We start from the raw sequence: 22,069 nt of genomic DNA, 5'->3' as shown, positions 1-22,069 counted from the left end.
CAGAGGAGACGGGCAGAGACTGTCTGGAGGAGGGACCAGCTTGGGCAGGCAGAGGCAGGGGAGGGGGTGCAAGGCGCGCTCGCCCTCCCCCACAGGTCCTGGCTCACATTCTCACACTGCCTGGGGGCAGACCGGCCCAGTGTCCCTCACCCCCGAGGTACTGAAGTCACCACCCTTTGAACCAGAGCCTTAGCCAGACTCTGCCCACTCCCATCCCCGCGGTCCTGGGACCCTGACAGACCCACTGGAATAAGGCTCTTTGGGGACCCAGGGAGGGAGTGGCTCCAGAGAGACTTTATTGTCACAGTGCCCCACAAAGACCTTTGGGCTGTGTCTCCACAACAGAGTGGAAAGCAGCCCTGGAAGCAGGGTGCTCAGCCAGAGCCCCGGGGGGGGCACCTGAGGCCCCTCCAGCAGGTCACAGGAGGAAGGGATGGTTGACACCACAAGGCAGCTCCAGGTCAGACACCAGGCAGCACTTCCTGAAAGAAGAGGTCTCCTGAGGCCCAGGGCAGAGAGACAAGCCCAGGCACCTGTTGGTGGGGGCTAAGCCTTGCACGGGGGTGGGGCCCAAGGACCAAACAAATCCAGCTAGCCTGGAGAATCTTCCAGAGGGCCAGAGGATGGGGTGGGGGTGGAGTGTCAGCTGGGGCCTAGCCCACAGAGCACTGGAAGCGGGCGGGGCACCCAGACCAGAGGATCCCAGGGAGGGAGGGGCGAGAAGGCAGGAGGCACAGCACCTGAGCCACGCCCAGGCCCAAGGACCTTCTTGGCTATGGCTGGGGCCCTGCAGGTCTGAGTTGGATGTGTCAAGGGGCAGCTGACAGGACAGAGTTCAGGGGGGGTCTGAGGTGGCCCTTCCTCCAGGAAGCCCTCCTGACTGCGCCCGTCTCCCTCCAGCACCTTCAGCGCCCCCTGCAGTGTGTGCCTGCCCACCGCAGCCTCCTCCAGGGACCAGCCCAGGACGGATTCCCTGAGGGGGGGGCAGGGTGGGGGCTCAAGCCACAGGCTGGGAGCAGTCAGCCCTGCCTGCGGGCACGTACTGGACCTGGGGCGAGGACTCCAGCCCCACGCTGCAGACTCTGAAGAAGGGTCACCACCTCCAGGTTCCCAGCAGCTTCTGCCTGTGGGAAGAGCCGAGGGAGGAGCCCGAAGCCACTGACCAGCAGCCTGGCCTCTGCCCCACCTTCCCCATCCAGACCCCCTCCCTGACTCCTCCCACCTGAGCACACAGGACCCCACATCCCTACTCTGTTCCCACAGCTCTGGGCCCAAGGAGGGGCCAGGACTGGCAGGGGGACGGTCCCGCCTGGGCTCCCAGATGTGAAGCATGTGAGCACTTGCAGGAGGGACAGAGGAGGGGAGCTTATGGAGCAGTCAGGGAGGCCTTCCAGGAGGAGGCTGGCCTTGGGGAGGGCAGTGGGGCGCTGGGAGTACTCACAACGAGCAGGGCGCTGCGCCCGTCATAGCCCGGCTGTCCCAGGTCGGCCCCTGCCTGCCACCATGCCTGCAGACCTCTGCCGTCTGCCCTGGAGGCCAGCCTGGGAGCAAGCCGAGGAGGGGAAGCCATTGGAGCCAGCCGGGCACCTGTCCAGCCTGCCTGCCCACCTGCCCGCCCTGGGCACCTTCGGTGTCCTCACAAAGCCGGCCCCAAACAGCTGACCCAGCAGCGCCGGGCCCTGGGGCAAGAGGTGGAGGGGCAGCCTTGAGTCTGGTTTCACCCAGCGGGGGTGCCAGTGACTCAGGTCGAGGGTGCGCACACGCACACACACGCAGGAGCATGCACACACCAGCAGCACACAGCATGCATGCACAGACACACGCACAGACTCGGCACGCTGACAGCTGCCTGCCAGTTTCGGCTTTCACAACAGGCTCTGGCTGGGAGGGGCCACCAAGGGCAGGGGCGGGGGGTCAGGGGGCATGGCTGGGAGAGGGGCTGGGCCTGCCTGCCCTGGAGAGAAGGTGGCCAGTGGGCGAAGAGCACCTCCCAGACCGGTCCCAGAGTCGTCCTCAACCTGCCACCCCCACCTAGGAACTGGCTGGGGAAGGGCCCACCAAAGGTGTGCTGGCTGGGGGGGTCCCCCAAAGCAGCCCTAGCAGACCCCACAGCAGAACGGCAGCCGCAGTCACCACAGTGGCACTGGGAGATTTCTGGGGCAAGTCCCACTGGGAGGAACCAGTAGCCCCTCCAGCTTCTGCTGCCTCCCGCACACATGAGAGGCTGGGAAGGGTCGGCCCAGGGCCTCCTGAATCCAGCCAAGCAGCTCCCATGGGACTTAGCTGACCCAAGCACTCTCCGCCTCAGTTTCCCCATCTGTCACCAAAGCCAACAGGGCCCACAGGGGTGCAGTCCCGAACCAGAAGCCCCTTCAAAGGCAAGACCAGAGATGCAAGTGGGCCCCAGGGCTTTGGCCAGCCCCTCCCTCCTGAGCCCCTCCCATCTGCGAGGGCTCTTCACCCCGTCTTCTCTGAGAAAAGGGGCAGCCTGAGGCCGGGGTTTTACCCCCAAGGACACGGAAGACCAGAGCTGGAGGGGAGAGGCTGGGACCTCCAGGGCCACAGGGGGTGGGATGAGGGCTCAGGCAGAGCTCTGGGGTCTTCCTCCCGTGAGCAGGCAGCCAGCCCCTCCTCACCCCAGCCAGTCGTCCTGAGATCCTGGCGTGGGCGGCTACTCCCTGGACCTGGGGGCTCTGGTTTCAGGAACACCTACGCTGGCCACTTCTGGCACCCCAAGCCCAGCCACGCCAGACAGGCCCCGGCCCTCCCTCCACCCCTGCCGCCCTCAGACTGGCCTGGGGGCAGCTCAGGCTGCGGCACGGGGGAAGCAGCACCTCTGTGGGGAGGGGCCCCAGGGCACGGAGGGAGGGGAGGAGCTCTGCCACCCTGCCTGCCCTCCGCCCAGCACGCCACCTGCACCCTCCCCGCCACCTGCACCCTCCCCGGGACCCCCGGGACCTCCCTCCCCATGCCTGTCCCCCAAGGCCTGCGGGCGTTCACCTGGGGCAGCTATGAGGTTAGGGTTATGCCAGCCACAGGCAGCTTGCCGTTGAAGCCCCTGTCCCCAGCCAGCCACCTCTCCCTGCTGCCCTAGGTGCCCTTCTGGAGCCCCAGCCCCAGGTCCCTGGAAGAGCAGACAGGCCTGCGGCCCTCACCGGCACAGCTCTGTCCCGGCGTCCTCCAGCTCTGGGGGGGACAGGCAGGCCCCGGCTGCCCGCAGGAGCCCGACAACATTCAGATGCCTGTGGCAGGAAAAGGCACGCTGACCGTCTGCCTTGCAGCCTCTGCTCCAGCCCAGCAGGGCGGCCTCAGGTCCTGCACCCACCGAGGACCAGCAGCCCACTGGGCCCAGACCCAAGCTCCGCACCCCCTGCGTGCCCAGGACACCCTGGTTCTGCAAGGAAGCTCCATGTGGGGCACCCAGCACGCAGGCCCACGTCGGGTGTCAGTCAGCCCACCCCAGGGGCTGTGGCCCTTGTGTAAGTACCTGGGGACAGCCCCCCTGGAGGACAGTCTGCCCTCTCACACGGCCATGCTGGCCAGGGCTGGGCCTGGCAAAACTGAGTCCATAGGGCCGGACCCTGCCCCCCGTGGGGGGGGGGGACCAGACACAGGCAGACAGACTTGTGCTCTGGTCCTGCTGTCTGCAGGCATCTCGGGGCATCCTCACCAGGCCAGGCTGGGGTGAGCGGGCCACAGAGGCAGTGGGGCGAGGGTGGGGCTTGGTGAGGCCTCGGCCACGCTGCAGCGGCTGACGCAGACCCTGGCCGCAGACCCACTACCTGACCCCCTTTCCCCATCGAGTCGGGGGTCCAGGAGGACCCCATGTTTCATGGCCTCCTCATCTTCACGGAGGCTGGGGAGGAAACGGGGACCCCAGGACTTGCTCCCTACCCGCAACCCAGAGATGCCTGCTTGCCACTCCAGGGCTCCAGGGCCCAGTAGGGAAATGAGGCAAGAGACGGATTTGGGGGTGTGGTGACAGCAGGCGGGGGTGGGGGCGGGTCCTGGGTCAGGTGAGCTCATGGAGCCACCCACCCATGCCCCAGGGCCCAAAGCCTGCCACCTCCAGCCAGGTCATCTGGGTGCTGGGCACACCCCACAGGGCCCCTCGCCCCCACCCACTGTGTGCTCACAGGGACCTGGGAAGGACGGTGCAGGCCCGTCCCCCTTCTCCAAGGGCGATGCACCCCTCCCAGGCTCCCGCGGTGGAGCTCCAAGGTCGGGCCTACACAGTCTGAAGCCTGGCCTGTCGCCTAGAGACTCTAGAGCACCCTCCCTGAAAGAGCCCGGTGTCCTGCGGGCCACGCCCATGGCTCCGCCCACACCCCAGGACGGGCTGAGGGGAGGCGGGGCCAGGCAGAGGCTTTGCAAGATGAGCTCTGCCTTTGGGGACGGGACAAAGGGCAAAGCTGCGGTCCCAGCCCCACCCCCACCCACGGGTCCACTCGTGCTCGTGCCCAGCTCTGCGTGTGATGTTGCTCTGGGCACATGCACAGGCGCTGGGCCAAGGGCACCAGCGGTCTGCCCACCCCGCGTGGAAGGCCTTCCCAGAAAGTTCCGTGGCAGCTGGAGTGCGGCCGAGTCCCCGCAGGCCCGGCGTACCGCATGGTCACCCCTCTGAGTGGGGACTGTCCATCAGAGTAGGTGCTGCCGGCCCTCGGGATACAGGCCAGGCCAGGGGGAGGGCAGAGGGCATGCGGGCGTCCTGGGGGCTGGGCGGGGAGCGGGCAGAGCTAGATAGCTCCCGGTTGGCCCATGCCAGTGTGTGGGTGTTTCATTTCACATCAGTCCTCACGCTTCGGCAGGCGCAGCGCCAACCCCACCCCACCCCCGCCCCCGCAGGTGCGTGTCCAGGGAGAAGCGCGCCCCAGAGACCTCCGGCAGCCTGGGGGCAGGACAGGACCCCCCTCTGCCTCTCTGTCCAGCATCCTCTGCCCACCCTCGGAGGAGGCCTCAGCTCTGAGACACCATGACCCCAACACATCCCAGTCTGGAGCCTCTCCTGCAGAAGTGGGGCCTGCTTCACACCTGACCTGCCCTGGAGCCGGGCGGGGCATCTCCCCTCGCCCCGCCCCAGCCCCACAGGTGCTCATCAGGGGCAAACTGGAGACCCTCAGGCTCTGTTCGCTTGTTTTCCAGGGTCTTCCTGGGCCAGGCTGGCTAAGCTCCAGGGTCACCTCCTCCAGAAAGCCCTCCCCTCCCCAAGCTGCGCTGGGCAGGGAGGCGGTGTCAGGGCCTCGCCAGCTCTGCCCCAGGAGGCAGCTCACCCCCAGGCCCTCTAGGCAGCTCAGTCCAGCCAGCCCCGTGGGTCAGCCCTGCCCAGGAGTCCACCATGGGCCCCAGTACCTGCCCCTCACAGCCAGCAGCAGCGGGCTGAGGCCGTCCTCATCGCGGGCATTCACATCCACCCCTCTTTGCAGCAGCATGGTGACCACGCCGGCGTGGCCCCTCCGGGCCGCCACATGCAACGGAGTTTGACCACTGAAGTCCTGCAGGCTCAGGTCACTGCCCTGGAGTGACACAGGAATATGTCCCCCACCGTGGAAGGGCTGGGCAGTGTCGGGGAGACCACGGGGAAGAGACAGGAAGGACCGGGGTGCACCCCGAGGGTGGGGCTCCACATGGCCACTGTGCCCCTCTGCTGCCAAGAGGCCCCACAGCTGGCTGCCCAAGGGAGTTGGGGGCCCCAGGGAAAGCCCTGTTTGCCCCCAAGCCTGGCGTAGGTAGCTGGGGGGAGGTCCCCAAGGCAATGGTCACTCACCAGCTCTGCAAGAGCCCGGAGGGCCTCAGTGTCACCAGCATGGGCGGCAGCACAGGCCAGCCCGGGGGTCAGGGCATCCCGAACAGCATCGGTCTCCTGAGCGGGAAGGGCAGAGCCTGGCACCCTGCCTCTCCCTGGGCTCCTCAGCACCGTCAGGGCAAGGTCCAGGGCACGAGGCCACCCTCTGGCTCTGCCCCAGCAGCTGTGTGAGCGGGGCCTGCCCCCCAGCCCCTGAGTCCCATTTCGAGGTCTATCTGCCCACTTTCAAGAACACTGGGATGCAGTCACCACAAGGCACCGACATGGGGGCCATGGGAGGAAACACCAGACCTCCTGAAGAACCCCACTCCACATACGTGCCTCCTGAGTCCCCCAGCACCCGGGAGGTGGGAGCCGTCTCAGAGCTCCCCGAGGTGGGCGGGGTCCCGGCAGAGGCCCCGCAGGCAGCCTGCCTCTGGCCCAGGGGAGCACAGTGAACCCCACCATGCTACCCCTGCAGTGCCGAGGACAAATGGAGGTGTGGGGTGTGACCTGGGCCCCCCAGACGTGGTGCCCACTGTGGCCGGCCCAGCTCCCACGCCAGGCCTGCGTGCTTTGTCCAGCCAGGGGCCAGGCTGAGTGTGAGGTGGGGCCTTGGGGCATGCAGCCCAATCTTCCTGAAGGCACAATCCAGCCTGAACCCCCAACCCCAGACCCTGAAGCCTGTTTGGGCAGCCTGGCTGAGAAGAGGGAGGGGTCTCCAGGCTGGGGAGGCCATGGGACCTGGAGCCCACCCACCTCAACTCGGGAAGCCCTGGAGCTCGGAGCCCGGGAGACCCCTGAGCAGGGAGCCCCTCCTTCCAGCGGCCCACCTCACAGGGCAGCCCTGCACCCAGGGCTGGGGCCGGTACTGTTGGCCAGCCCAACACGGTCCCCCGCTGGCCCCCAAGGGACTGGCTGTGATCTGCCCCACATGGAGACGTGGCAAAGGCCCCCGTAGACTTCCCCACCCTCCCTGCCCACTGCTACATGAACCCCTGCAAACCCTCCGGTTGTGGACCTGCCCAAGACCAGGTGGCCCTGGGCCCCGGGCCCAGGACTCAGCCTCTCCTGGTGGTTTCCTGCTCATGCCTTGGAGTGACGATGGCCGCGGTGCATGCCTGGCACACCCATGGGTTCTGCCCCGCACAGGGCAGTACCTGGCTCAGTCTGAGGAGCTGGGTCACCCCGAGGCCCCACATGCCACTGCAGAGGGAGGGCCGGTGCTCCTGGGTCTTGGGCAGCGTCATCTCTCCCCGAAGGTCCCTGGCCAGCAGCTGGAAGGGAGCACAGGGAGCCAGGGCTCTACCCAACCCGCTGGCTGTGACCCAGCAGCCGCAGCCCCCCATGCAGCCAGGCCCCCCAGCAGGCACGCGGTGAGAGCAGCCCTGGGCCCCAGACTCCCTGGTTCGGCTCCATCCTTCAGGCCTGGGTAGCCTCTGAACCAGGACCTGTGGGCCAGCCCCAGTCTCCACACCCTGGCAGCTCAGGGACCCAGGGCCCCGTGGGCCTCTGCCCACTCAGAGCTCAGGGTTGGCTGTGTCTCAGGCCAGCCTGGGAAATGCAGGGAAGAACAGGCTATCTGGGGGGCCTGGGCCCTACCTGGGCACCCCAAGGAGGCAAAGGGCAAGTGGGGCCTGTGCTCAGGACCGGCCAGGGATGCAGGAACTGGAGCTTTGCAGCCTGAGGACCCCCCTTTCCAGACCAGATGCACCCCCTGCCCCGGTCCCCACTGCTGGCCCATGCCCTCAGGACCCCCTTGCCCGCACCCACAGCCTCAGGGGCACATACCTCCTTCCGCCCTTCTAGGCTCAGCCCGGGCTGGCCCAGCACATAGGACAGCTTGGCCAGGGCCGCCTCGGAGGTCATGTCAAAACCCGAGACGATGCCGGTGCCCGCCATGGCCTGAGGACCCAGGGCCCAGGGCTCAGGGGGGTGTAGGTCCTCCCAGCCCAGCTGGCCCTGTGCCCTCGGCCAGGCCCATCCCTCCCCAGGCCCTGGTGCCCCATCCCCACCATGCCAGCAGCGTAGTCCGAGGTCACGGGGCCCTGTAGACAGTGGGTGCAGTTGAGAATGATGAGGCCTCGTTCAGCTGCAGCTCGAAGCTCCCAGAGCAGGTCGGGCTTGGTGGGCCCGTTCCCCGAGCCAAAGGTCTCCATGACCACTCCCTTCAGGGGGGGCTGCAGGAAGGCCCGAACCTGAGGGGCCAGGACAGGATGCGGAGGGTCTTGGCTTCCTGCTCCCGCAACGGCCCAGCAGGTTCATCTGCACCCCTGCATTGGCCAGAAGCAGCAGGGAGGGGCCCACCGCGCTCCCGGAGGGCCGTGTGGAGGGCCACGAGGGGCTGCTCCACCCCCTACCCCGAGTCCTCCCAACAGAACTCCTTGTCCCTTCTAAGTGTCTGAGGCCGTGGCTGGGGTGGAGGTGACCTGAACACCGTGAAACAGGTCACAGCTGCCCTGCCGCCTTCCCCTGCCCCGGCCCGCCTGTCCCCACACAGTGAGTGCTCCTGGCAGCCAGCACAAGACAGAGCCTTACAGCCAGACCTGCACACAGGGCTCCCCCTTTACGAGCCCACGTCACAGAAAAGGTGAGACTGGGCCCCACAGCCTCCAAGGAGATGGTGTGGTCCCTCCACCCCGTGACAGGCAGAGGTTCCAGACACACAGGGCCCTACGTGGTTGTGGATCTCCTGGGGCCTGGGCCTGAGGTGGCCTCGAGGTGATGGGGGGTGCAGAAGGGGGCAGAGAGAAAGGCAGGCACCAGCCCCGGAAGGGCACACTGCGGGGGCACAGTGTGGGGGGGCGGGGGGCGGGGGGCGGGGGGGCCCTACCAGGGAGGCAGGGATCCCGGGGTAGAGGCGCAGTAGGCCCACGTCCTGCTCCATGCTGCTGTGCACCACCAGCCGGTCCCTCGCCGGGACCTTCCGCACCAGCTCCCAGTTGACTGCGAGGACAGAGGGACCGGGTGGGACCCAGGAGCCACCTCGGGGTGAGACCCCAGCCCCGCTGGGCCACCGCCCCTCCCGACCCCCAGCCCTGGGCTCGCAGATGCTCTGGCTCCTGCCGGGCCCTCTGGGGGGCACGGGGTTCGGAGGCGCTGGAGTCCGGTCTGGGGCAGGGACGCACAGCAGATGCAGACTGCAGTGAGGCTGGCGGCCTGGACCCTGGCAGGGCGAGGCGGTGGCCCTCTCAGACCAGGCGGCTCTCCTGCCCCTCCCTGGGTACGTCCTGCGCCACAGCCCAGCCTGTGGTGACAGTAGCAGGACCTCGAGGCTGGGTCTTGTGAAGAGGGCACACAGTCCCCGGGGAGGCCTGGTGTGGACCCCAAATACTCCAGGCAGGGGCGGGGCCATGAACCCTCTGTCGGTGGGAGCCTCAGGGTGGGGAGGGGGCCGTGAAAACGCAAGAACGCCTGGGAGACGGGATCAGCCATCGCCCGGGCTGCCTGGCTGCATTTGCTCTGCCAGCCCAAGCCCCCCAGCCCCTGCGGGGGGGGCCCCCCACAGCCCCGCCCCACAGCCTCGCCCCGCGGCCCCGCCCCACCGCCCCGCTGCCCTGCAGCCACACCCTGGGCAGAGGCCCTGTTTCTCAACACCAGCTGCAGAACCTGCCGGGCCTGGGTGGGTGGGCCGGGTTCTCACACCCGCGCAGCACCCCGGCCAGCAGAAAGCCATCAGGGACCTGGGGCCCGGGGCCTCTCTTCTCTCCCGCCAGCCTCAGCCTGGCGCCCGCAAAGTGACTGGGCCAGGCAGAGTGAGTCCCTGTGCCCGTGGCCTGCCTGGGCTTGGCAAGACGCAGCCAGAGGCCCTGGGACCCAGCGAACTCCTCTGCACCCCATGGCGAGTGCCCAGAGGCTCCACCCAGAGCCTCAGATACAACGTGACTCAGTCCCTACGGGGGGAGGGGCCGCTCCCACTTCCAGGGCCGGCCTGGAGTGGCCCACTTGGGGCAGGAGGGGCTGAGCGCCATCAGCACGCGTAGGGAAGCCAAGCCATCCACCAACACCAGCACAGGTACCACCTCCTCCAGGAAGCCTCCTGGACTGCTCTGGCCCCCAGCAAGCAGGTGGGCGATGCCCAGGCCCCGGGAGCCCTGGGTGTGCCATGCTCACGTGAGGCTTATGAAGTGTTCTGGGCTTCACACCCCCTGGAAGGCACCGGGATGCAGGCTGGGTGGGCAGGGGCCAGGGCCGGGGTCGGGAGCACAGGGTCCCAGCATGGGAATGGGGTCGGGGCTCAGGGCCCAGCCAATGACTCCCTGTGTGGCCCCTCCCCTCTCCCTGGTTTCCCACCCTGGGGTCTCCCCCTGCCCTGGCCACCTCGGCCCCACAAGGCCCTCACAGGACTCAGGCAGCCAGCAGACTCAGCCTGTCACTGGCCTTGACTCCACAGCTGGGGGTCCTGACGTGGGACCCAAAGGCTCCAAGGGCTTTCACAGTCATGTGACCAGCCCACCCTGCCAGGGATGAGCCTGCTTCTCCACCTGCCGTACCCCAAGGCCTCCAGAGTCTCCTCGCGGCCGGCCTCCAGGGACGGCCCCTCCCAGACCCCTTCAGGCTCCCCTCTGCCCCAGCAAAGCCCATGTGGGCATGCGGCCACCTCCCGCGGCCCAGCCAGACCTGCCACCTGGGTCCTGTGCGTCCCTTAGCAGCAGCCCCACCTTGAACTAGGCGTCAAGGCCCCAAACTCCCTGAAGGAAGGCCAGCTCGGCCAGCTTGGCCACCACTTCCACTGGCCCCAGACGCTGTCCCAGGGACAAAAAGACACAAGCCGCACTTCAGGCCACCCTTCACACAGTGGGCCGGGTGGACGGCACGGCCACTGGAGTGAGCCAAGGTGTCACAGGAGCCCACAGACGGTCCCCCCCCCCGAGACCCAGGGAGGGCTTGCCATGCTGGGCAGAGTGGGAGGAGCTGGCCACGCCCACCTCAGGGGGGGGCAGGGAGGAGGCAGGAGACAGTGGGGGACACCACTAAGTGCAGACATAGGGGTGGCCCTGGATCAGAGGAGGCCTGAGCTCGGTGCCCAGCAGCCTGGCCAGACGCAGCTCCCACACTCAGGGCAAGAGAGGGTGGTGAGGTTCCCCAGAGCGGCCTCAGAACGTCTGACCTGCTAGGGACACAGGGGGCTGGGGTGCCCGCCAGGCCCAGGAGACAGAGAGAAGGTCCCACTGCAGGAACTGTGTCCCCAGGACCAAGCGTGTGGCATAGTCACCGCGGTGGACTCCTCAGTGTGGGGGCTGTGTGGCCCGAGGCCAGACACAGGGGCAACTCCCCAAACACACTCCTCCTCTGTGGCAACCCCTGGCCAGAGCGGGGGTCACCCCTGGGGCCTCCCACCCTGTCCTAGCAGCCTGTCCTCTCTGTGCCCAGGGCAGGGCCCAGCTGTGCAGCACCCCCACCCCAGCTGCTGCAGGTGCCTCGCTGCCGGCCCATCCCACCAGCTTACTGGTGACGTCAGCGCCCATGACAGCCAGAGGTGGCAGGTTGGGGGAGCAGAAGGCCGAAAACCTGCGTGTGTCCACCTTGGTCACACGGGTGCCCCGGAACAGCTGGTTCTGGAAGAACAGGCAGACCTGCAGGCAGGGGGGCAGCGAGGCGTGAGGCGCTGGCAAGCCCCTCCATGAGGTCCCTGCCCAGCCGTGCCCCGTGAGGGCTGGGCATCTGATTGGGGAGCCTGGTGCGGGCACAGGTGTGGAGGAGGGAAGAGGCAGGCTCAGGATGGTGCGGAGCCACCCGGTGCCATGGACACGCACACGCATCACAGAACCACGTGTGATCTGGGGGACGCCGCGGACTGGCTGTGCTGCCGAGGGGAGCAAGGGCCACTGCGCCCTCCTGCTTTCTGGGCCCGGTTCTGTCCTCCAGGACGCACGTGTCCCTTACAAGGCTAAGGGCAGACCTCTGAGGCCCTCAGGCCAGGCGGGTACCTCGGGGATCACATACTGGCCGGCCAGGAGCAGGGCGCCCAGCAGGTTCTCCCGGCCGTCGTTCCACAGGGCATGGATGGGCACCTGCGGGGGGCAGGCACAGGGCTGAGTCTGGGTGGGGGGAGGGTGGGGGCAGGCTGGGCCTGGCAGGAGAGGGGTCTGTGGCCCCTCACCCCCTCTGCTCCTCCCGTGGGCCCCCACATGGGGAGGAACTCAACATGGACCTCCTACCACCAACCCCCGCTAGGGGGCCCCACCCCTGTGGAGCCCAGCTCCTCGCCATGCTCACGGCCCAGGGGGGCCAGCAGGTGGGTGGCCGCAAAGACCTTGCAGGAGCCTCCTGGGATTGAGCCAAAGCCCTGCGGCCCCGACCCTGTGGGAGCAGGAAGGCCTGCCCCGTGGCGCCTGGGCCCCGCGGCCGGCCTGGGTGTCACCTGGGCCCCGGTGAGGATGACGGTCTTCTGCAGGTTCTCCAGCACGAAGGCGAGCACGGAGGCGGCGAAGGCCATGGTGTCAGTGCCGTGGATGACCACGAAGCCATGGTACTGCTCGTAGTGTGTCTGCACAGGGCAGGGCGGGGGCTCAGGCCGGGTGGGGCCTGGCCCTCCAGGGAAGGAAAGGGCCTCCTTCCTGACTCCTGGTGTGAGCCTGCCACGGGGGGCGCGGGGGCCTGTGGGTGGTCCCGAGGACAGACAGGCTTCCCAGTGCCGTCCCCCTCCCCGGCAATGCCCGGCCAGGACTCCCAAGAACACCGGTTACTGGGGGACCAGCCAGACCCCAGCTCAGGGACCCAGAGAGCCCCCGCGGAATGACAGCACCCCAGCACAGCAGGCGCCCTGGGGAGAGTGAGCCCGAGAGCCCGGAGGTCCAGTGGGTGGGCCAGGCGTGGGCACAGCTGTGCACAGGGGTCATGGCTGGTGCTAGGGGCCGGCTGGCAACCGGGGCAGGTGGGCAGGGTGCTAGTGGTAAGCTGGGGAGGGGTCCTTTCTGGCACAGCCCTCCCAGCATGCCCACCTGCCCTGCAGGAGTGAGGGTGGCTGCATGGACGTCCTCCAGCCACTGCCTCCTGGAGGCCAGCGGAGACTGGGCCTCCGTGTGGTTGTGAGGAGCCCCGCCCCTCCTATGGGGACTGAGATCGGGAGACCAGCAGGCGAGGTGGGGTTGGGGGGGTGGTGTACTGTGGAGAGGAGCCACAGGGCAGGCTGGGGTGCCACCCGCTGGCCACACAGGGCTCGGCCCACTGCTCCTGCACCCACCCGGCTGAGCCTGCAGCCAGGACTGCAGACCGGCAAGCTGGCAAAGGGCCCCGCCCCTCGCCGAGGGGGTCTGTCCCCACAGGGACACAGACAAACCTGCTGGCAGCCCGTGGCCCCGTTCAGGGACAAGGGGCCAGGTCCAGAGCCACACACTGTCCAGGACGCTCACAGTGAGTGGCATGGTGAGGCCCAAGGAGCTGCTCGGTCTCAGGGAGGAGGCCAGTGTGTGGCTGGGGCCCGGGAAAGGGAGCCAGTGGGGTGAGCCTCCGGGAGCAGGTGAGAAACGGGGCCGGAGGCGGGGGGGTCTCAGGTGGCAGGACAGGCAGGCTTGCTGGGCGCTGTGGGCACCTCCTGCGCCCTTTCTGGGTCCTACAGCCACTCAGGCCAAGGCTCCGTGGGGAAGGGAGTGGGAGAGACAGAGGGGAAGGGCCAGGTGCTGGGCTTCTCAGCCTGCGGGGAAGCTCATCCCAGCCTGGGACACTGACGGGGACAAACCAGCTGTGCGGTCAAACGGCACATCATGGCTGTCCGGGCAGGGCGGGCTCCTCTCCCCGGAAAGGACATGCCCTTGCTGCCCACCCTCCTCTTGCTTGGGAGACAGGGCCTCCAGCCCTGCGACGGAGGTGTGACCCAGGGCCTGAGCTGCCCCTTAGCCCCGCCCACACCCCCGCTACCTCAATGGTCCGGGCAATCTGAACCCACTCAGTGATGGTCATGTCGCTGGAGTCGAAGAGGGGCTGGCACTCTAGCACCGTGTACAGGACCCTCTGGTCAGCACTGGCCGGCCTGCGGGGGCGGAAGGGCAGCCCCCACTCTGACCCCGCCTCTCGGCTCCCCTCTGCCTGGCAGGGCCCCCCACCCGGGGCCTGTGTCCCTGGGTCCACACGCCCCACATCCTAGGCATCCTGAGCAGAGGGCCCGGCCGCCCTTCCACCAGTAGGAGTCCCCGGGAACAGGGGCTGTGGGGGCTGAGAGGGGCCAAGGACAGGCACAGTCACCTGCCCACCACCCACAGGCGGCCAGGCCGGGAGCGAGGAACAGGGGTTCTAAGGCCCCCCTTGAAAGGGGACTTTGGTCCACTCTAAAGCCGTGGAGAGGACACGAGAGCCGGCCTCCTGCCCGACGGCCCGTGCCCCTGACAGCGGGCCCTCGTCCCCGCCCAGACCTGGGGCACTCACGGCAGCACAAGGGTGTCCTCGGGGAGGCCGCGGGCCTGGGCATGCGCCTCGTCCTGGAACATGGGTAGCGTCCTCAGCACGGCGGCCAGGCCCTGGCCGGGCACCAGCACTGTGGGCGGGGGGCAGGGGTCAGGGGCTAGCGGCCACCCTGGCCCCTGCAGCTGCCGGCCCTCGTGCCGTGCTGGGCACAGATGGGCCTGGCAGGGGTGCAGGGCGGGTGGGCTCCAGCCCTCAGGGAAGTCTGAGGCCCGGCTCGGGGCCCGCAGCTGCCACCTGCAGGGCCGAGTCTCCAGGTGAGCCCACACCCCCAACCCAGGCTCGGGGGCCTGTGTCCTCTGCAGCCTTTTTCTCACGTGCCCCCTGTCCTCCCCCACCACTCAGAATGCTCACAGACACGCTGCTGGCTGTTCCAGGACGTCCTCCACCCCTGCCCTCTTCTGACTGGTCATGCACTTCACCCCAGCTCAAGGCACCGCCTCCAGGAAGCCCTCCTTGATGTTCAGGCCCTTGTGCCCTCCCCACATGCCCTACTTGCTCCCTCACTGGACCGTGTGTGACCCCTCCAGGGTCCAGCCCGGCCCCCACCCCCCGCGGCCTCCAGGCCCCAGAAACATCTTCCACGGAGGCTCCGGCGGCTGTGGCTCTCAGCAAACCCTAAAAGGTCGCAGGGGCGTCTCCGGGAAACTGGCTCCCTGAAGAGCCGCTGCCCGGGTCCCAGCCGTGGCCCCACACGGCTCCCCCAGGCACCGTGATGGCAGCTCCCCCAGGGTCTGGTGGGCATCTCCCAGATACGCTCCCAAGGCTGGGCACCTGGATACGGTGCCCAGTGAGGACAAGAAGGCCCCCCCCGCCATTGAGAAGCATCCTCGGCTGAATCCCATAAGACCTTCAGGACCAGGGTCAGTGGTCACTCCTGGGCAAGGGGGCTTGTTCCCAGCCTGCCAGTGGGCGGGCACAACAGGCCCTGGCTGCTTAGTGACCCCAGCTCTTGGGGTGCCAGCAGGCTGCGACCCTACTGGTGCCACCATGACCTATATATAATACAGTGGCAGTTATGAGAAATGCTCCATTCAGATGAAATCATTTAAAAGGTGCAGTTGGGAGCCCTGGCTCCCAGACTGAGGGGACAGGGTGAGATGGCTGTGGGTACGGACAGGGGCCCACGCGGAGCCCGACAAGCTTGGATGGCCCTACAGACTCAGGGACCGGAAGTGGCCACACTGGACGGTCTGACGAGAAAACCTCCTCATGCCGGCCTGTCAGGGCAGGAGCCACGTCCTAGGCAGGCGGCTCCCTTGACAAAGGTCAGGCTTTACCCTGACTGAGCCGGTCAGTCCTCGCATCTGGGGTGACAGACCTTTGAAACGTCAGCCTGGTCCCCTCTCCCAGCCCCCAGGGCTCACCTGCCCGCACCGGAGCCCACCTCGGTATCCCCCCCCCACCTCCGTGGGCTGTGAGTGCCCCTGTCCTGGACCCTCCCACACAGAGGAGGGGCAGGTCTCTCCGCTTCACTTCTCATCCAACCCGGAGAGTCCCCGCTTTGCCTTCTCCTGCCCCGTCATCTACCACCCGTGGACGCCTGTTAAGCCCCCTCACGTCTCCTCCTTCGATTCTAATGTACAGAAGCAGGTGCAAAATCGCCGTTCTCGGGAGCGTTTTCTCAGTCTGTTGAGATTCTGCCTCCTGGCAACTGTCGTCACTTTGGTTCAAATAAACGCATAAAAACTCTTCCAGGCCTGATGGGGGTGTCTCAGCTGGCTGGTCCAGGACCAAAAAGCTGTGGTTTGACGCCCCCAGCCAGGGCGTGTGCCTGGGCTGCAGGTCTGTCTGGTTGGTTGCATATGGTAGGCAACCAGTCGAAGTGTCTCTCTCATTCTCCCTCCCTTCTCCTCTCTCTAAAGTCAATAAGAATGTCCTTAGGTGAGGATTTTAAAAATTGGTACAGGTTAGGACATTTCTTATGTCAACATTTTAAATGGGGGTAGACATGAATGGACTTGAGAGGGTGGCTTTAAGACCGGAAGTGCTAGCCCAGCTTTAGTGCAGGAGGGAGATGGGGGTGGGGGGTGGGGGGTGAGGCAGCAGAGGTGCTGGGGGCGGCTCTGGCCACAGGGAGGGAGTGCCCCTGTGGAGGGAACGATGGCTGGGCACCCCGGACTGGAAGGAACGGTGCAGGGAGGATGAAACTGGGCAAAGGCAGGACAGGGACCCAGAAGGGTTCCTGTGTTGGGGAGCAAGAGCTGGGGCTGGGGGAGGGCTAGGCTCTCAGGGCCCCCGCTGGGGAGGAACTGGGAGTTCACTGAAGCTGTAAAGAAAAAGCATGGGAGGGTTACAAAGAGGTGATTTGGGTCCAAAAAAGTATATGATTACGACTTGGAAAGATCCTTCTGGCGGCTGCCTAGAGAACAGGGGGCAGTGGGCAGCCCAGGAGGCTGTGTCAGAGGCTGGGGTTCCCCGGGGACTGATACCGTAGCTGGCGATGTGGCGAGAGAGGAGGCCAGCTCCAAGGTGGGGGCAAAGGAACAGCAATTCCCTGAGCCGTCCTGGAGACCCTAATCCCACTGTGGGGTGGCCCAGCGAGGGTGGGGAGCACCTGGGGCGAGACTTCCTCACAAGATGGCCTGGGAGGAGAAGGGAGAGGCCCTGGGGGAGAAATTAAGGAGTTAAGTCCCAGAGTTCTGCAGAAAGTGGCTATGGCTCATTAGACTCCCCAAACCCAGTGGGCGGCCACTATACAGTAGGGCTGGGGCCACCCTGCTCTCAGCCAGGGCTCTGGCGTGAAGGTGAGCACAGGCCCCATGCAGGGCCCTCCACTGACCTGCCCACACCTGCGGACCGGCCACGCCCTCTAGGAATGCACCTTAGCGATACCCTAACATCCCTGCACCAGGCGCAGGTGCCAGGCTGCTCACTTCCACTGCAGCTGCCAACATCGGAAACTCCCTGAACGCCAGCCGACACCCCGGACCATGGAGTGCTATGAGGCCGCAAACGAGGAGAGGGACATTCTCTGCGTTCCGCTGCGGGAGTGGCTCCAACAGGTCATGCTCAGGGCAGGAAAGCAGGGTGCAGGCCAGAGTTGGGGGGTGCTGCCATCAGGTAAAATGGAATGGAGAAGTGATGTTTGTGTTCACCCAGGCGAGCGTCGGGCGGCCCAGAGAACGCTCCAGGAAGTAGCAGTGGTCACTGTGGGTGGGCGTGCACACAGGTGGGGGGGAAGGGGGCAGTGGTGGGCGAGGCCACAGCTATTCTAGGTGTTTATTGTTGAGCCGTGGGAGTGTGTCGCATACTGACAGTTCACAACCTCACATTTCACCGAGAAGTGGAAGCAAGTGTCCCTGGAGGTTCGAGGTGAGGACTTGGGGCTCAGGTGGGGCCGTGGAGCGATGTCCAACGCCCGTTGGAAGTGGTTTCTCAGCCCAGTTCAGCTCCAGGTGCCAGAGTTGGGACTCACCAAGGACATGGTTTGGGGCAGGAGGTCGTGCCAGGGCAGGAGGACAGCCAGGGCATGAGTCACTCAGGCGAGGTGACAGGAGAGGGCCTGGGTGGCAGGAGGGTGGGGTGGACAACCAACTGCTGGGGCAGCACTAGAGCCAGCTGGTGCAGGGACAGGAGGCTCCCACTCAGGGGACTCTCGCCACTGAGGTCCTGGAAGGGCTGCATTTCCTGGTGGGGACACAGCAGGTGCGACCCTGAGCGAGTGTGAGGAGGCGTCAGGAGCTGAGGGTTGCAGGAACTGGGAGGCAGGGTGTGGAGCCCGAAGCTGCCAAGAAGGCTGACGGAGCAGGGGAGGGGACAGTGGGCAGGGGCCCACATCCTCTGAGAAGTCCAGTGAGGAAAGGGAGAAGGCGTGCCCACCAGCATGGGTGGCCTCTGCTCAGCCTGGCCCCTGCCCCTGCCCCTCGCCAGAGAGAGCCCTGAGATGCAGTGGGTGGGCCAGGCTGCAAGGGAGCCTCACCCGGGAGGGCGGCATCAGGGTGACCCAGGAAGGAGGGAACCCATGGCACCCCGATCCGTGGCTTTGCCCTCAAAGGTCCTTTCTTGGTCACCACAGATGGACCGCGTCTGCAGCTAAGCAGCCCTCTCCCTCCACCTTTGGGTCATTTAGGTCATTGGGTCGGTTCCCAGTCAGGGCACATGCCTGGGCTGGGCACAGGTCCTCAGCTGGGGCCTGAGAGAGGCAACCAACTGATGTTTCCCTCCTTTTCCTTCTCTCTAACAATAAATAAATAAAACATTTTTTTAAAATATGGAAGTTTTGAGACTTCCAGCCAAGATGGAGGTGTAGGTAGACACACTGTGCCTCCTCCCACAACCAAAATAAGGATAAAAATTTAGAAACATAATAACAACCAGAACTGACAGAAAATTGAACTGTATGGAAGTCCGAGAGCCAAGGAGATAAAATAGACACACTCATCTAGACCCGTAGGCAGGGCGGAGTCGGGCGGCCGGATGGAGAGGGGTCGTGGCACAAAAAGTGGTGGCACTGGGCACGGAAGGCACCTTGGTGCACAAGACGGCAGCGGGCCCACCCTGGGCGTGCAGGCGGCAGCTGGTAGACCCCGGGTGCAGGGTGGCAACGGGCAGACGCAGCAAGGTGGCGATCGGGCAGTCCCACATTCAAGCACAGATAAAGCAGGCAAAATTGAGGAGCGAGACGGACCATGCAACCTGGGGTCCCAGAGCTGGGGAAATGAAGCCTCAAAACACTGATTGAAAACACCTGTGGGGGTTCAGGTGCTGGGAGAGACTCCCAGCCTCACAGGAGAGTTAGTTGGAGAGACCCACAGGGTCCTAGAGTGTACACAAGCCCACCCACCTGGGAATCAGCACCAGAAGGGCCCAGTTTGCTTGGGGGAAGCGGCAGAGGGGACTGAAATCCAGCAGAGAGTGGAGCAAGTGTCATTGTTCCCTCTCGGACCCTTCCCCAAAGACAGCATCACAACCGTGACTGGGTTGCCCCACCCTGGTGAACACCTAAGGCTCCACCCCTCATACATATGGGCAGATGGGCAGACCCAGTGAAGGCGCAAGGTGGCAGGCTGACCGCGGTCACACATCCGAGCTCAGATAAACCAGGCGAAGGAGCGAGCAGTAAGATGGGCTGCACAGGCCCCAGCAGCAGGAAGCAGCCAAGGGGACTGCCATTGCCCCTCTCTGACCCTGCCCCCACATACAGCATCACAACCCAGGGACTGAGTTGCCCCGCCCTGGTGAACACCTAGGGCCCTGCCCCTCATACGTAACAGGCACGAACAGACCAAAACATCATGGCTCAAGAAGAACTCAAAGTCCCAGAGACGATAACTCTAAGCGACCAAGAAATAGCCAACCTATCAGATGCACAGTTCAAAACACTGGTGATCAGGATGCTCACAGAATTGGTTGATTTTAGTCACAAATTAGAGGAACAAATGAAGGCTTCACTAAGTGAAATGAAGGGAAATGCACAGGGAGCCAATAGTGGTGGGAAGGAAACTGGGACTCAAATCAGTGGAGTGGACCAGAAGGAAGAAAAAAATGACCACACAGAAAAGAAGGAAGAAACAAGAACTCAAAAAAATGAGGAGAGGCTTAGGAACCTCCAGGACATCTTTAAATGTTCCAACATCTGAATTATAGGGGTACCAGAAGGGGAAGAGGAAGAATGACAAGTGGAAAACTTATTTGAACAAATAATAAGGAGAACTTCCCCAGTCAGGCAAAGGAAATAGACTTCCAGGAAATCCAGGAAGCTCAGAGTCCCAAAGAGGTTGGACCCGAGGAGGAACACACCAAGGCACATCATCATTACATTAGCCAAGATTAAAATGAAGGAGAGAATCCTAGAAGCAGCAAGAGATAAGGGGACAGTCACCTACAAAGGAATTCACATCAGACTGTCAGCTGATTTCTCAAAAGAGACCTTATGGACAAGAAGGATCTGGAAAGAAATATTCCAAGTCATGAAATCCAAAGACCTACATCCAAGATTGCTCTATGAAAGGAAAGCTTTCATTTAGAATGGAAGGGCAGATAAAGTGCTTCTCAGATAAGGTCAAGATAAAGGAGTTCATCATCACTAAGCCCTTATATCAAATGTTAAAGGGACTTATCTAAGAAAAAGAAGATAAAAAACGTGTACAGTAAAATGACAGCAAACTCACGATTATTAACAACCCCACCTAAGAAAAAACAGAAACAAACTAAGCAAACAACTAGAACAGGAACAGAACCACAGAAATGGAGATCACATGGAGGGTCAGCAACAGGGAAGTGGGAGGAGGAGAAGGGGGGAGAAGGTACAGAGAATAAGTAGCAAGATGGTGGGTAGAAAATAGGGGGAGGGCAGGAATAGTATGGGAAATGTAAAGGCTAAAGAACTTAAGACACATGGACATGAACTAAATGGGGGTAATGTGGGTGGGAGAGGGTGTACAGGGTGGAGGGGAATGAAGGGGGGAAGGGGACAACTGTAATAACACAATCAATAAAATATATTTTTAAAAAAGGTATTAGAAATAAGTAAAATATGGAAGTTTCAGTTACTCTATATCGGAAAAAAAATAAAGGACTGGACTGGAGTAGCAAGGGACTGGCCACTGCGGAATGAAGAGAACCCTAAAAATACAGGTGTGGCAGGCGCTGGGGCTGAGGTGGGGCTGAGGTGGAGCGAGTCTGGAAGGACCCTCAGCTCCGAACCAGCACTGGGATTCAGGCCCCACTGAACCCCTGGAGGGGTGGCAGCCTTGGCCAAGGCCACGGAGGTGCTCTGCCCCCAGAACTTGCTGGAAAGCCACCCCAGGGGGAGGCGGGGAAGCAGTCCGAGGGGCGATGTCCTGGGTGGCCAGCCCAGAGACAGCTGAGAATCCCGTCTTCCTGGGTTGTCCCTCCAGCGCCCTCTGCTAGCGTAGCTGACGTCACCCTCTGCCCGCGGGGTGTGGGGTGAGTGAAGTTCCAGGACCCCCACATCGGGGGAGGGGGTTTGGAGGTCAGAGGGAGCAGGTTAACTCCTATTTCAGCTTCCAGATGCACCCTTCAACACACATGTAATCTTTCATGGAAAGGTCAGTAAGCACGACACATCTACCCCTCCTACAAGGAAAGACCCCTCCCTGCCGCCCCCGGGGCCCCAAAGACTCTGTACCCATCGCTGGCTGCGTTCATTACTCTGCCTGTCATCTAGACCGTGGGATATCCTGTCACCTGACGAGAGAACCGGGCCGCTCACCTCCAGCGAATTGCAGAGAAACGTGGAGAGAGGCGAGGAGAGTGGTCAGCATCTGGGCCGAGGAAGTGGGCGGGCCCCTGCCTGTGGGGTGGCCCGGAGGCCACGCCGACCACCTGCGGCTCCCTCCTACCCACCCCCCACTCACCCTGGCTTCCCTCGCCTCAGCCAGAACCTCTGCTAGTGGGGGGACCAAACCCCCATCCCCGTGGGGCCTGGGGCCTCCACCATGTGGCCTTCCTGTGGCTGAGGTGGTGTCCCATCAGTCTTCTCTGGGGGTGCCCAGCGCCTGGCGCGGAGCTGCAGGGAATCCCTGGCCTATGGCCCTCGAGGTGCCGCAACAACAGCTTCTGCTGCGTGACCACACCGGGTCCCTCGGCCACTAGAGCAACCCCTTTTTAGGCCCTTGGCAATGAGCCCAAAGGGACCAGGTGGCAGCATGGTCTCCCGACCAGCGACAGCACTGTGTGTGCCTGATCAGCATTCGCCCTCGGGGACGGGCACCCTGACATTAGCCAAACCCAAGGCTGCGTGTAAGCAGGAGGACCCACCCATGCCCCCCCTCGCTTCCTGGGCCCATGTGCTGGCTGCGGGCAGAACTGGAACTATGGGTTGGGACCCCGGCACAGCCCAGCCTTTCCTGGATGCTGTTCCCCAGCCGGCACTGTAACCAAATGCGCGGGGAGTCCCCGGCCTCCGTCAGCCAGCCACTT

At 64.5% G+C, this 22,069-nt stretch overlaps 1 protein-coding gene across 1 annotated transcript; it reads right to left on the bottom strand.

Moving 5' to 3' along the window:
* Nucleotides 1–272: 272 nt before the first annotated feature.
* On the bottom strand, nucleotides 273–18,769 carry ASPG (asparaginase). The gene is made up of 17 exons (XM_037049938.1): nucleotides 18,682–18,769; nucleotides 17,721–17,838; nucleotides 14,147–14,419; nucleotides 13,643–13,754; nucleotides 12,147–12,272; nucleotides 11,713–11,796; nucleotides 11,232–11,358; nucleotides 8,616–8,728; nucleotides 7,798–7,980; nucleotides 7,574–7,687; nucleotides 6,943–7,059; nucleotides 5,765–5,860; nucleotides 5,350–5,513; nucleotides 3,156–3,242; nucleotides 1,442–1,541; nucleotides 1,044–1,124; nucleotides 273–482 (listed from the first exon to the last, which is right to left on the bottom strand). The coding sequence occupies exons 1-17, from the start codon at nucleotides 18,767–18,769 to the stop codon at nucleotides 462–464; spliced, it is 2,004 nt and encodes a 667-aa protein (XP_036905833.1). The 3' UTR covers nucleotides 273–461.
* Between the last annotated feature and the right edge of the window lie 3,300 nt (nucleotides 18,770–22,069).

Source organism: Sturnira hondurensis, unplaced genomic scaffold, assembly GCF_014824575.4.
Source record: "Sturnira hondurensis isolate 20B ecotype Veracruz unplaced genomic scaffold, ASM1482457v3 Scaffold0000780, whole genome shotgun sequence".
Classification (NCBI taxonomy): domain Eukaryota; kingdom Metazoa; phylum Chordata; class Mammalia; order Chiroptera; family Phyllostomidae; genus Sturnira; species Sturnira hondurensis.
This window is presented reverse-complemented; position numbering and strand designations above follow the sequence as displayed.

Excerpts from the sequence above, each read along its gene's own strand:
- ASPG (XM_037049938.1), bottom strand. The coding sequence starts at position 18,769 with ATGTGGGACTGCCCGATCGCCACCTTGCTGCGTCTGCCCGTTGCCACC. Across the intron at positions 7,060-7,573 it reads GCCTAGAAGGGCGGAAGGAG|CTGCTGGCCAGGGACCTTCG; the intron begins GTATGTGCCCCT and ends GCTCCCTTCCAG. Across the intron at positions 1,542-3,155 it reads GCCGGGACAGAGCTGTGCCG|GCTGGCCTCCAGGGCAGACG; the intron begins GTGAGGGCCGCA and ends GCTTGCTCCCAG.